The sequence below is a fragment of the Galleria mellonella genome, unplaced genomic scaffold (assembly GCF_026898425.1).
Source record: "Galleria mellonella isolate WM207_F2 unplaced genomic scaffold, CSIRO_AGI_GalMel_v1 utg874, whole genome shotgun sequence".
Lineage (NCBI taxonomy): Eukaryota > Metazoa > Arthropoda > Insecta > Lepidoptera > Pyralidae > Galleria > Galleria mellonella.
Window position 1 is genome coordinate 596,946 of NW_026442167.1, and position 12,873 is coordinate 609,818.

The 12,873-nt window shown below is 34.9% G+C and overlaps 1 protein-coding gene across 1 annotated transcript; it reads right to left on the bottom strand.

Annotated features, from left to right (window-relative positions):
• Window positions 1–797: 797 nt before the first annotated feature.
• Window positions 798–12,873, bottom strand: LOC113519068 (uncharacterized). The gene is made up of 9 exons (XM_052902167.1): window positions 12,225–12,873; window positions 10,604–11,945; window positions 10,289–10,517; window positions 9,476–9,613; window positions 7,710–7,806; window positions 7,275–7,373; window positions 6,135–6,283; window positions 5,015–5,188; window positions 798–1,693 (listed from the first exon to the last, which is right to left on the bottom strand). The coding sequence occupies exons 1-9, from the start codon at window positions 12,225–12,227 to the stop codon at window positions 1,543–1,545; spliced, it is 2,382 nt and encodes a 793-aa protein (XP_052758127.1). The 5' UTR covers window positions 12,228–12,873; the 3' UTR covers window positions 798–1,542.

A 12,873-nucleotide genomic window follows, 5' to 3' on the forward strand; every position in this document is an offset into this window, starting at 1 on the left:
AAGGGATGATAGGTGACGATGAAAGCAGGTCAGTTAGCCCATCGTGACGATTTCGACTAAAATTAACCACGATGGTCCTGGGGGGACCGCGTGGAAGTCGACCTGATCCTTTCCCCCTTTACAAGTCTATGTTAAAAATATCCATGTAGTGATGTAGTGAAAATACAATCTCCATAGAACTCACACATATCAAGCTGCTATAAAGAATTGTTTCTTTTATGGGTGAAAATGGTCAGGATGAAAGCAGGTTGGCTTATCCAGAGTCCAGTCCAGGGGAAATCGAATGGAGGACTACCTGATAGAATTGCTGCAGTGGAACTAAGAGATATCAGTACTAACACCCCCCCCCCTCCCTAAAAACACTCCGTTAGTAACTTACTACAAATGCTAACTATATGATGGACGATCCACTGCACAGTGCGTTAGTGCTTTACTTTGAGTAAATGAGTTTCGATTCTTTGTCAGGACCTTTAAGGAAATGAACTTTTCTAAACTGCTTAAGGTCTGGGTATTATTCGATGTGCATCCAAAATTAATATTTTCTAGTCTTTTAATTCATTTTTTCTCAGAGTATCTATTGTGGCACGAAGATGAGTTTTTTCATGTACATGTATTGTAGGATTAAACTTTATAAAATTATAAAACTACATTTCGTAAATTGACCTGATCGAGAATCAAATTCAAAACCTCATTTACATAGAGCTAATGTGGCATGGAAGTTATATTAAGAATATTTCCTATATAAAAAATAATTGACGCAAGTAAATGCATTTATTTATAAATAAAACAAAAACAGATTTATCTTTACGTTTTACTGTATCATGTTATTTTGAACATTTTACATTATTTAGTAAAAACAAATGTTGGCAAAAAATAGAGAAAACAAAACATGATTATAACCCCGGCCTTCCGCAGTGTTTGCGTAACTTTTGGTAGCTAGGTAGTTCGAATCGTATATAAATACATACATTAACGTAAATATTAATCGCTACTTGTGGCGATAACAGATAATGCTGGACAATAATATTATGAAAGATCTTAAACAAAAGTTTGATAACAATATTTTTATGTAATCAATATTTTTTATAGTTAACAATGTTCTCCAGTCATAAAAGTACTAATAGATCTATGTTTAATTGTTTGCGAATTAATTTTTTCGTTCGTTGTTTGAGTCTTTCAAAAATATCGAGGATCGCACAATAATAAATCTACATCACTAATTATATTAAAAAAAAAAAATGACAGTGTTAAAATAATATTTATATATCCTGGTGAAAAAAACTGACATATTATATTTTTAAAAAGGAGGACGCGGCAAATGGCCCAACTTTATAACGCCCACTTTGTCTGTGAGTTATTAGTGAGCTTTATTTACATTTTATCGCCAGTTAAAATATACGCTATTATAATATTGCGTCATTTTCGTAAAAAATATATTTATAATAGATATAAGTACCACTGTGCCATTCATGGCAAATTTTATTCAATAGAATAGCAATATTTAAACATTGTTGATATCGAATTAAATGCAACAGCTGTGTATCACCTTATTTCTTTGCGTGGTCCACAGAGTAATATCTGGTCGTATTTCTTCATTTGGCGGGAAGCTAGTTCTACATCTACGTCCGTCAGGTAGTAGGCTTCGAAGTTACTCAGCGGACGCAGCATGGAGTACAGTCGCTCGGCGTATTTTCTGTATAAAGTTAATTACCTGTTATTTCGTACGTCTCGTACCATTCCGGATATGTATACAGAATGGTACGCGAAGTAGGTAAAGTATTGTAATCTTACTAATAACTTATTATTTATCATATTATATATATATATGTTATGCACCATATATGTTATGCTTTATAAACCCTATAGACACTATAATCCTTCAATGGATAAGTCCGCCTGTGCACATTTTTGTTATAACCTAATATCTATACTATAAATGAATGTACAAAAGCATATAAATAAACAAATAAATATATTAATTAATCTAATTTGACTATATTGGACATCTATGTACCTGTTCCAATTGATTGGTTCGATTTAAAATAGTTTTTTTCTATAATCTTTTTTTCTATAATCTTATTGAGCCGCATGCTCGTTTGCCCCCTGTGTTGTAAAAAAAAAAAAAAAAAAATTAACAACATTAATGCTATATCCTTATGTAATTAATACATTAAATTTCAATACCTACAATTTTAAAGGCAATTAAACAGATGTTAAAAAGGTCTGTCACGTGGCCTTTATTACGTTAAATGTCTGATTAAAATAAATAAATATTTTATTTGATTTTTTTTTTTTTATACAACTTAGAATGGAAAACGAGCTGACGGCCCACCTGATGGAAAGTTGTAACCGTCGCCTATAGACATGAGCAGTACCATGGATATAACAGAGTATACTGTTTCGCCCATGATACCCCCCATGCGTTGCCATTCCTGAGGACTCGGTGTTATTCCTCTGTACCCAGTAAATTCACGCCATATCCCACCCTTCAAACCGAAACACAGCCATGCAAACACAACTGCTTTACGGTTGAAACATGAATAGGACAGAGGTGTCCATGCAATCGATTTTTGTACGAAGTCTCCCTCTGGTTTCATATACCGTTCGTGAACAGCTTAACAAAATTATTACGATGATTGTTCCTTGCCCAGAGTGGCAAAAATGAGAAATTATAAAAAATTATAGTGGCTGATCATTAAAAAGGACCACAAATATAGTTTTTTGCTGTAATATAAAATATATATATATATTCTACAACGGTATGACGCGGCTTGCACGAGACAGTGTGTTTGTTGCAATTTTATAGTTTGATTACGCAAATTACATTATGCACATGCAGATACTATCGTATCTACGTACATAGATACTGGTATCGTACGTACTCTACCTTCATGGTTCAAATAGATTTATATATATAATAAACAGTTAATATACTAACGTCATGTTAACGCTAACGCTACAAATGGAACAACCAATCAGATGTTAGAATATAATAAATTAGTCTCGTACGATCCATTTAGGTATGATATGTGTAACTAGGCTTACTGTAGGCACGGGTGCGTTCACGGTGAACAGGTCACGTAGTTACTGTAGCAACTGGCCGCATGCGGGGGAAAGGGATTGTTAGCAATGGAGTTTGACAGCCCCATTGCTAGCAACATACCCTATTTTTTTTTATGGGTGAAAATGGTATGGTAATCCCGCCTGCGCTAACGGGATACGCTGGCGGAGCACCAGTGAAGGGTGATAGATGAGAATGAAAACAGGCCAGTTAGCCCATCATGATGAATTCATCAGGAATTAACCATGATAGTTTACAGGGAGAACCGCGAGGAGTTCGACCTGGTTGGGTATATTGCTAGCAATGGGATTCTCAGTCTCCATTACTAACAATCCCTTTCCCCCTACATACCCTATTAGTTCGATCTCCACGTGGTTCCCCCTGGAAACTATCGTGAACAATTCTCGTTGAATTCGTCACGATGGGCTAACTGACCTGCTTCATCCTCACCTATCATCCTTCACTGGTGCCCCGCCGGTGTATACCGATAGCGCAGGTGGGGTTACCATTCCATAATCATCCATTAAAAAAAATCAGCCGCATGCATCGATACGTAATTATGTATTAGAAATAGACAAGCGATGCCCACATGACTTCACCCGCTTGGTAGTCGAAATTAATAAGTATCAATGTTAAACTTTGTACTTGTACAAATATACTTTGTTAATAACATTTTTACTTTTTAGTAAAATATATCGATTACTAGCTTTTACCCGCGACTTCGTCCGCGTGACCGGGGATATGTTATTCACTGAGATCAAAGTAGACAATATGTTTACCCATCCCATATAGTACGTGTATATAAAATTTCGTAGTCATTGGATTTCCACACGATATCATTTGGAAAACATGGTGAATTCATTACGATAGGTCAACTGAACTGATATTAATCTCATCTCATCTCAATGGTACTATGGTTCCGGTATTTTTTAATGGGCGATAATGGAATGGTAACCCCGCTATCGGTATACGCTGGCGGGGCACCAGTTAGAGATGACAGATGAGGACACTCGAGAATTAACTACGACAGGTTTGTCCGGAAAGTACGTATAAAAGTTTTTTAAAAATTTTATTTTTTCCCCCTGTGACATAATGCACTTGTGCCAACGGGGAAGGCTCCCTGGTTGTAGGTTTCTCAGCTGCCCCGTCGTAGCTTTTTTTATCTCATTTATGTCCCCCAAATGCCGCCCCCGAAGTACCAATTTGGTTTTTGGGAACAAGAAGAAGTCACACGGGGCCAAATCCGACGAATAGGGGGGTGTTCGGTCACCGTAATGGAATTTTTACTCAAAAACTAGGGGCATTGTCGTGGTGAAGAATCCAACGCCCCTCTCGCGCCAATTCTGGACGAACTCGTGCCACACGAGCTTTGAGGCGTCTGAGCACATCGACGTAGAATTTTCCATCAACTGTCTGGCCTGGAGGGACGAATTCTTGATGGACAATCCCCCGAACATCGAAAAAAACAATCAACATTGTCTTGACATAGCGGGATTTTCTTGATTTTTTTGTTCGTGGTTCCCCGGATGTCTTCCACTCTTTGCTTTCACGGCCATTCTTGCCGAGTTTCGAGAGAAACTTGATTACGACGCGCTGCTCTTCAACGGAAGCGGGCTCCATGCCGACGGGGTTTCGTTAAGAGGTAACTTCACAGATGGCGTGACAAGCCAGTTCGCACCGCACGGCGGTCAGACCAGAACTGAAGCATTGTTAGGTACATAAGGAAGGGGTCCTGCGCTTACCTGGCCTCCCCACTCCTCTTTCTCGCATTCCAGAACACTTTTATACGAACTTTCCGGACAGACCTCGTAAATGTATATACCAATAGTACAGACGGCGTTATCATTCCATTTTAATCTATTACAAAATAATCTTGTGACTGTTCCAAATGGCAGTCAATGAGGAGGTGCATGTTAATAAATGGATAATGACTGGTTAAAATGACGATGGTACCTGGCGCCGATGTTGTTGTCGTCGAGTAGGGCGGCGAGCGAGCGCAGCGCGCGGCGGCGCGCGGCGGCGGCGGCGGCGGGCCGCGCGCGCAGCAGCTCGCGGCCGCCGCCGCCGAGCGCGCAGCACACCACCAGCAGGCGCGCCGCCGCGCAACGGACCAGCGGACTTTTGTGACTGTACACCATGAAATTCCTAATTATCTAATACTTCCTTTTGAAGGGTGTATCTATTTTACCAGTGATTTTTTCCTAAGGAAACAGGAGTTAATAACAAAAAATTTTGAAACATGCTGATCATCATGAAGCCTTATAGCACTACCAAATTCAATATAATGTATCGATGTTATAAAAAGTCAGATAAGTGTCATAGTATAATCTTATATATAAAATTCTCGTGGCACGGTGTTTGTTACCAAACTCCTCCGAAACAGCTTTACCGATTTTTATGAAATTTTGTGTGCATATTGGGTAAGTCTGAGAATCGGCCAATATCTATTTTTCATACCCCTCCAATGATAAGGGTGACTCACACCAAAATTTTTTTTAATTTTTTGACATTTATTTTTATTTTATTATAATTTAGCATTGAAAAATACATACAACATCAAGTTTTCATCGTTTTACGATCAAATAAATATCAAATAAATTAAAATACAGGGGGTATTTTAATTGCGATTTTTATATTTCACAATTAGTGGTAAAACAACGTTTACGGGGTCAGCTAGTAATATAATAAAAACTCATAAAAAGGCATATCATGCCACAAAAGATCAGTTATAATCTAAAACATTTTTCAATATTTCGCACTAAATCAATCTCGAGAGCATGTGGTTTATTGTATGGATTGTTTATGAGATTGCGAATTAGTTTATTGTTTTATGAATAGGTACTATTACAGGATTTCAGCTTGGAATTTATGACTAAAACAGTATTTCTTCTTCTCTTTTCTTCTTCCTTTCTAAAAAAAATTTTAGAAAGGAAGTTCTCAATGTGACTGTATTCTTTTTACGTTACACAATATTTCAACCAATTATTAACTGTTTTTATTTAAAAAGTGCTACTTCCCGTATTGGTTTTGTTCTTATTTTGTCCTTGTGAAAATACAATAAAAATAATTGTACCTGGTACCATGTACGCAGAGTGCAGTGACAGCGTGTGAGAACTCGACGCCGCAGACGACGTCGTCGAGCGCCATATTGGCGGCGCGCCGCACCGGTCGACTGAAACTGCCGGTTTTTGCCAGCAGCGCGGTCATCGCCTCGTAAAAATTCTAATTTTTGAAAAAACTTTGTTATACGTATAACAATATAGGATTAATTACAATAGGTATGCAAAGTTGAAACCCGATCTTCGTCCTGCCGTTTTTCCTATCTGTTTTGGATCGGCGTAATACGGTTTTTCTTTCATTTATCTTTATTCGTTATCTTGCTATTCACTCTCTTTCTACCCATGCCAACTTTCACACAGTCTCTTTCCAGGTCTTCCTTTGCACTTATTCTACACTGATATGTACTTTCCCCCGATCTCTCTCTCGTTTCGTGCCTCCGGTCAAACTATTTATAATTACTCTTTTCCATCCAAAGGTTTTAGAAGAGTTCGCATTTAGCGATAAGACCACCCATTGTTTTCTCAGTGTATTTATTTTTGTAATTGTATTTATAATAAGTTTGTTATTGTAATGTTTTGGAGAGAACAATAAACAGTATTTATGTATTTTGTTCCCTGCACATTACATGCCTATACCACGACTAACAATTACTTCTCAACTTTTCTGTTACTGACGCTACATTGAAATATACTCATTTACTATTTTATTTATTTTTGTCACATCACACGTTTACCTCAAACAAAGCTGAAATCCGGTGATTAATTAAAATATTTTTCAATGTTGACATACCAGAGGGAGACTTTGTACAAAAGTCGATTGCTTGGGTACCTCTGTCCCATTCGTGTTTTAACCGTGAAGCAGTTGTTTTTGCATGGCTGTTTCGGTTTGAAGGGTGGGATATGGCGGGAATTTACTGGGTACAGAGGAATAACACCTGAGTCCTCAGGAATGGCAACACATGGGGGGTATCATGGGCGAAACAGTATACTCTGTTATGTCCATGGTACTGCTCATGTCTATAGGCGACTGTTACCACTTTCCATCAGGTGGGCCGTCAGCTTGTTTGCCATTCTAAGTTGTCTATAAAAAAAAACTTCTTGGCAAAAGTTATTCATATTAATATTACCGAATGAAGACGAGATAAGATATTTACCGGCTTCTTCGTGTAGTTGGTATTTTTAATGATGGAAGCCAATGTGTTGCAAGCGGAGCGAGCTAATTGTGTGCGTGGCGAGTCAACGTGCACGCTTACCTGCAAAAGGAACATTGTATTACTGTGGAATAAACTTTTTACATTTCAGGGAACTTTTTGGATTTAAATGAGATGACTACATTTAAAATTTAACCTTTAGTTTAATGTTATTGGGTTCCATTTCATTTACATACGTCTGGCATATCCATGGTTGTACGATATTCTGCATTATCCATAATACAGGTTGGACTTAACATAAATGAGATGTTTAAAATTGAACCTTTATTTTAATGTTATTAGGTTCCATTTCTTTTACATACGTTTAGCATATCCATGGTTGTACGACAAAATAAAGGCCGTTATAATCCTAGTTAGTATAATGTGTAATGCACTCACATGTCTTATTAGATCTGCTATTCGATTCTCTGTTATCACACCCCAAAACTTTTCCAATAATATAGACGTGTCTTGCAACGTGTCTGCCACTTCTAACCTGCAAACGGTATTACGTACAATACCTTTAAAGACTTATAAGACATCTAAGTAGAAGATTCTTAGGGATTCAAATCATCGGAATAAATGATTTCTCTGTTTGCCTAATGGTTGATTGGTAGAGAACACCATTAAGTATTAAGTCCGTCAAATGTATATAAATTTACACTGTGCATTAAAATAAAAAATAAAAAAATAAATCATTGCTATTCACTCGTTACTAGTGTTGTCGCCCCATTCCTAATACATAATTGTAAATAATTTAAAATTGTGTTCCACAATAAAAAAAAAGAAACAGACTTCATATGTAGTTAAACCAGTTATTTTGATTTAAAAAAATAAACCAATTCTGATAAAATTTCTATAGGACCAATATGTTAGTATATTCTTTCAGATAAGAAAAAAGAAGTTTCTAAATCGGTTTACAACAGACGCAGTTATGAGGTAGCAAACATAAAAAAATAATATAACCGAATTTAGAACCTCTTTTTTGAAGTCGGTTAAAAATTGTATTGTAAAATCTTTATTGTACATAATTCACATTGAACACTGATAAATGATTTAATATACAATGGCGGACTTATCCCATAAAGGGATCTCTTACAGTCAACCTTTGAGAAGCTGAAAGAAAACTGTAGAATGTACAAGGGTAATAAGCGTGCAATTAAAGATAAACTAAATAATACCCAGTAAAAAATTGAATATATAATACAATAAAAATTGTAAATAATAAAAATGTGTGATTTTGGATGACATCTTGGCTTTTGCTTTTTTTATTTGAAAATTGAAATAAAATAAAGTGTAGCGTTTAAAAGAATCGTCGTTTAGAAATTATGGTCCTTACTCGGATATGCAAAATCATCACCGACGACGTAGAATAGACTTCTTACATAAGATGAATTATGTTTTATATCGAATTTACAAGAGAATGATCTCTTGTATTAATATTCTATGCTGTTCCCTTACTCGTTACTCTACGCTCTTTACGACACCCAAGAAATGAAAGGACATCCTTATTCTGTCCTTATGTCCTTATTCCATCAACACGAGTAACTCAGATAAGAATAAATAACCTGGTTTTTTTTAAATTATTTTTTAGAACTACACTGTATTAGTCTACATGCCTATATATTTAAATTAGATAAATACACGCAATAACTTAATAATAACTAATAAACCTAATAATAAATAGTACCTGCACGCAAATAAAACCCGTTGAAATCTTTTGCTACTAAAAGCATAATGCATTATGGTATTTGGAAATCAGGTGGGCCGTACGCTTGTTTGCCACCTCAGTGGTATAAAAAAAAAGTTTTTAGATTAGTCTTTAGTCATCAGAAATAGTACCCCGTGAAAAGTATCATGGGCAACTCAGTATGGTTTGTTATGTCCACGATACTGTTGTATGTCTATGGACGACGGTTACCACTTTCCATCAGGTGGGCCGTCAGCTTGTATGCCATTTTAAGTTTTATAAAAAAAAAAACAAGGGACGACAGCTTATTTGGCATTCTAATTTGCATAAAAAAATTAATCCGTCCATTGTTTTCTTAGTATAATATTTTCTTGTAATTGTTTGTATTTATAATAAGTTTACTATTGTAATTTTATGGAAGCAACAATAATATCTACTTATCTATCTATCTAATCTTAATATTCTTTTAATTTACCAAGAACTGGATCTTAGTCTCCTTATCAACTCGACACAGAGTGCCTCGCACCCCCGTTCAGCTACGTCGCCAAGTCTGCTGTCGTCGGGCGAGAGGCTGTTTGGTGATACACTTCTGCTTGTCTTACTTTCTGTTGTCCTATTGTAATAAAATATAAGGTATTTACCAGAGAGTAACTTTGTACAAAAGTCGTTTGCTTGGGTACCTCTGTCCCATTCGTGTTTAAACCGTAAAGCAGTTGTGTTTGCATGGCTGTGTTTCGGTTTGAAGGGTGGGATATGGCGTGAATTTACAGGGTACAGAGGAATAACACCCGAGTGCTCAGGAATGGCAACGCATGAGGGGTATCATGGGCGAAACAGTATATTCTGTTATGTCCATGGTACTGCTCATGTCTATAGGCGACGGTTACCACTTTCCATCAGGTGGACCGTCAGTTTGTTTGCCATTCTAAGTTGTATAAAAAAAGGTATAAAATTGGGACGATTTTCCACAGACGTAGCATTATCTGTCAGGATTACAGTACCAATAATAAATTAATTATATATTACCACAATAATAAATTGTAGCAAAACAATTTATTTTGATTTACTATCTCAATTTTGATAAAATTTATACAGTACCAACCTGTATATCTTTTTATATAAAAAAAAATTGTTCAAAACAATTTATAACTGACAGAATTATGAGGTAACAAACATAAAAAAAATACAATGGTATTGGATCCTTTCATTTTGAAGTCCGTTTAAAATATTATGAAAATTATTTATATATGTTTTTGAACTAGTACAACCAAAATCTTTATATACACACGGTAAATATTTAGGACGTGTCCACTCCTTCGCCTTCTTGTTAGTAGTTTTTAATTCTTTAATCCTGCCTTTTATGCTAATAGAATCTTGTAACAATTCTGTGGGTGTAATAAATGTTGCACACTTTGGATTCAAAGAAGTGTCATGTTTAATTTGATTTTTCTTTATACCATGACCTTCTAAATGAATAGGAGGCAGTTGGATACATTGATCCCAGCCTTGTAATAAATCTGGAGTAAAGAGTCTTCGATTACATTTGATTAAAGAACGTTTAATATTAATTATATAACTATCTTTAATAATTCTTTAATCTTACCATTTCGTCCGTTAATAAGAGTGCCTTCACCTGATGCTAATTCTTTAGATTCAATTTCCCATCGATCTTTTTGTCCTCCAAGTGGACAATTGTTACTTTTGTTTTGAGCTTTATACGAAGAGTTAATAGAAAACAAGTAAAAGTGTGGACTGTTGGGACAAGATTCGGTATTTGGAATAGATGGTAATCTGAAGGATTCTTTTTTGGCGTCATTCGAAGGAAGAATTTTAATTTTAATTCCTGCATTATTTGTGAAAATTACATCACTTTCTGTTCCGTCATCTGTTAAGTTATTAACGTTTGGTGTTAAATCCATTAAACTTTGTTTTTTAGTTGTAGATTCTTCAGTTAATGGTGTCAGAATGCCTACATAACGAGCTTCTGGTTCACATGCTCTCTCAATTTGATGGAGTTCTATATTACTAGTTATTTTTTTATATAAATCTTCAACATCGTTGTCAAGCGAGGTTGGAACTTCGCTAACATCACTGATACTGTCCTGATTATTGTTTATTGTTTGACATTTATTGTCAAATGAATACTCCTCAACATCCATACTAGAATCTGATGACGCACGAAAATCACTGTTGTTCTCGTAACGGATTTCATTTTGTTCCTCATTTAAAATAGTTTCGTTTGAATCGTCATTTATAATTTTTATTATTTCACCAGTTGAACTCCCACCACCGCTTTCGTCATCCACAGTTTTTTCTATTTCTATTTCTGAAATAGGAAATTTTGAAGACCCATCATCCAGAGAACTAATAAATACTTGATCACACGCGATGGCATATAGACTATTTACATTGTGATCATTATTATGATTCATGACTTTATTTTTTATGAAATTTGTATGAGCGTCTGAAACCTCTATTTTATATTCTACAGTTTTATTTTCAATAATAGATATCAAAGAAGTCTGTGTTTCTAATGATTGGTTTACAATTTTTCTTCCACTATTTTCTGTTTCGGCTAGCTCTATTATTGTTTTACTTGTTTGAGTGAAGGTCTCTTGAGATAGGATACAACATTTATGGAGACTTGTAGATGCTGATTTATTAATCTTTACATTATCTTCACATTGTGCGTCGGTATCTTGATTTATTTTCATAGAATAGTTTTTCAAATCAATAATGCTTTTATTGTTGTGCAGTTGAAATGTTTTCATACTGTCTATATCGTCGCTGTCGTCGCATTCTATAACATATGTATCTTTACCAAAAGAGTTATTTTTGTCTGAACTATTGTCGGTAAAATCAAGAGAGTACACGTTAGAAGCGGCTACACTTTTTTGGGAATCTGTGTATTTAATATCACCCACTATGTCTTCAATTTCGTCATCCTGCAAGGCAATATAAATATAAAAAAGGCAAAGTATTTGATATTGTTATTATCATTTCAGCCCTTAACTCTCCACTGCTGAACAGTATAGGTATGTTGTATTATATTATTTATATAATTATATTTTGTACGCTTCGAATTTTTTTAATACAATATGATTTTCACATTTCGAATCTGATATAGTTTAATCAGGCGGTAACTCTTACTTGTTAGGGATATTCCCGTCTTTCTTGAGAATAATAATATTTCAATTTGAATTTATATTGATATTAATACTTACCATAATTACGTAATTTAGAAAAAAAAAATATTATAAATTAAAATGCCTGAATATAGTGCAACCACTGCCTCATGTACTCTTACGTATTTAAAATATTTCAGTGCAATTCTGACAGGTCATGACAATTATGAACTCGGATGTTGTCACGTGAAGTTTTTAATTGTTAACCGGCTTCGAAAAGAAGGTTGTCAATTCAGCTATATTTTTTTATATTTGTTACCTCTTAAATCAGTCGATTATATACAGATTTGGAAAATTCTTTTTTATCTGAAAGGAGATACATTCAGATTTGTACTATAGAAATTTTATCAAGATCGTTTTAATTGATTAGTTGTGAAATTGAAATAACTGGTTTTAACCACAATTAAAGCTAGTTTTTTTAGAACACACTAATTAAATACATGTAGAAATTAAAAATTTTACAAAATTTGTATTCAAGAGTGAAGTGTGTTTTGCTTGTGCAGTGAAAATTCAGATATCGAATTTATTTATTTATTTATTTTTAAAAGGTACATCAACAGTGTAAATACAGACATTAAATTTAAATGATATACAGGACTTGCATCTTGCATTTACACCAATTACAGATGTACACAACATTTTCTTAAGTCATCGATTACATAAACTGACACAATTTTGACACGAATTT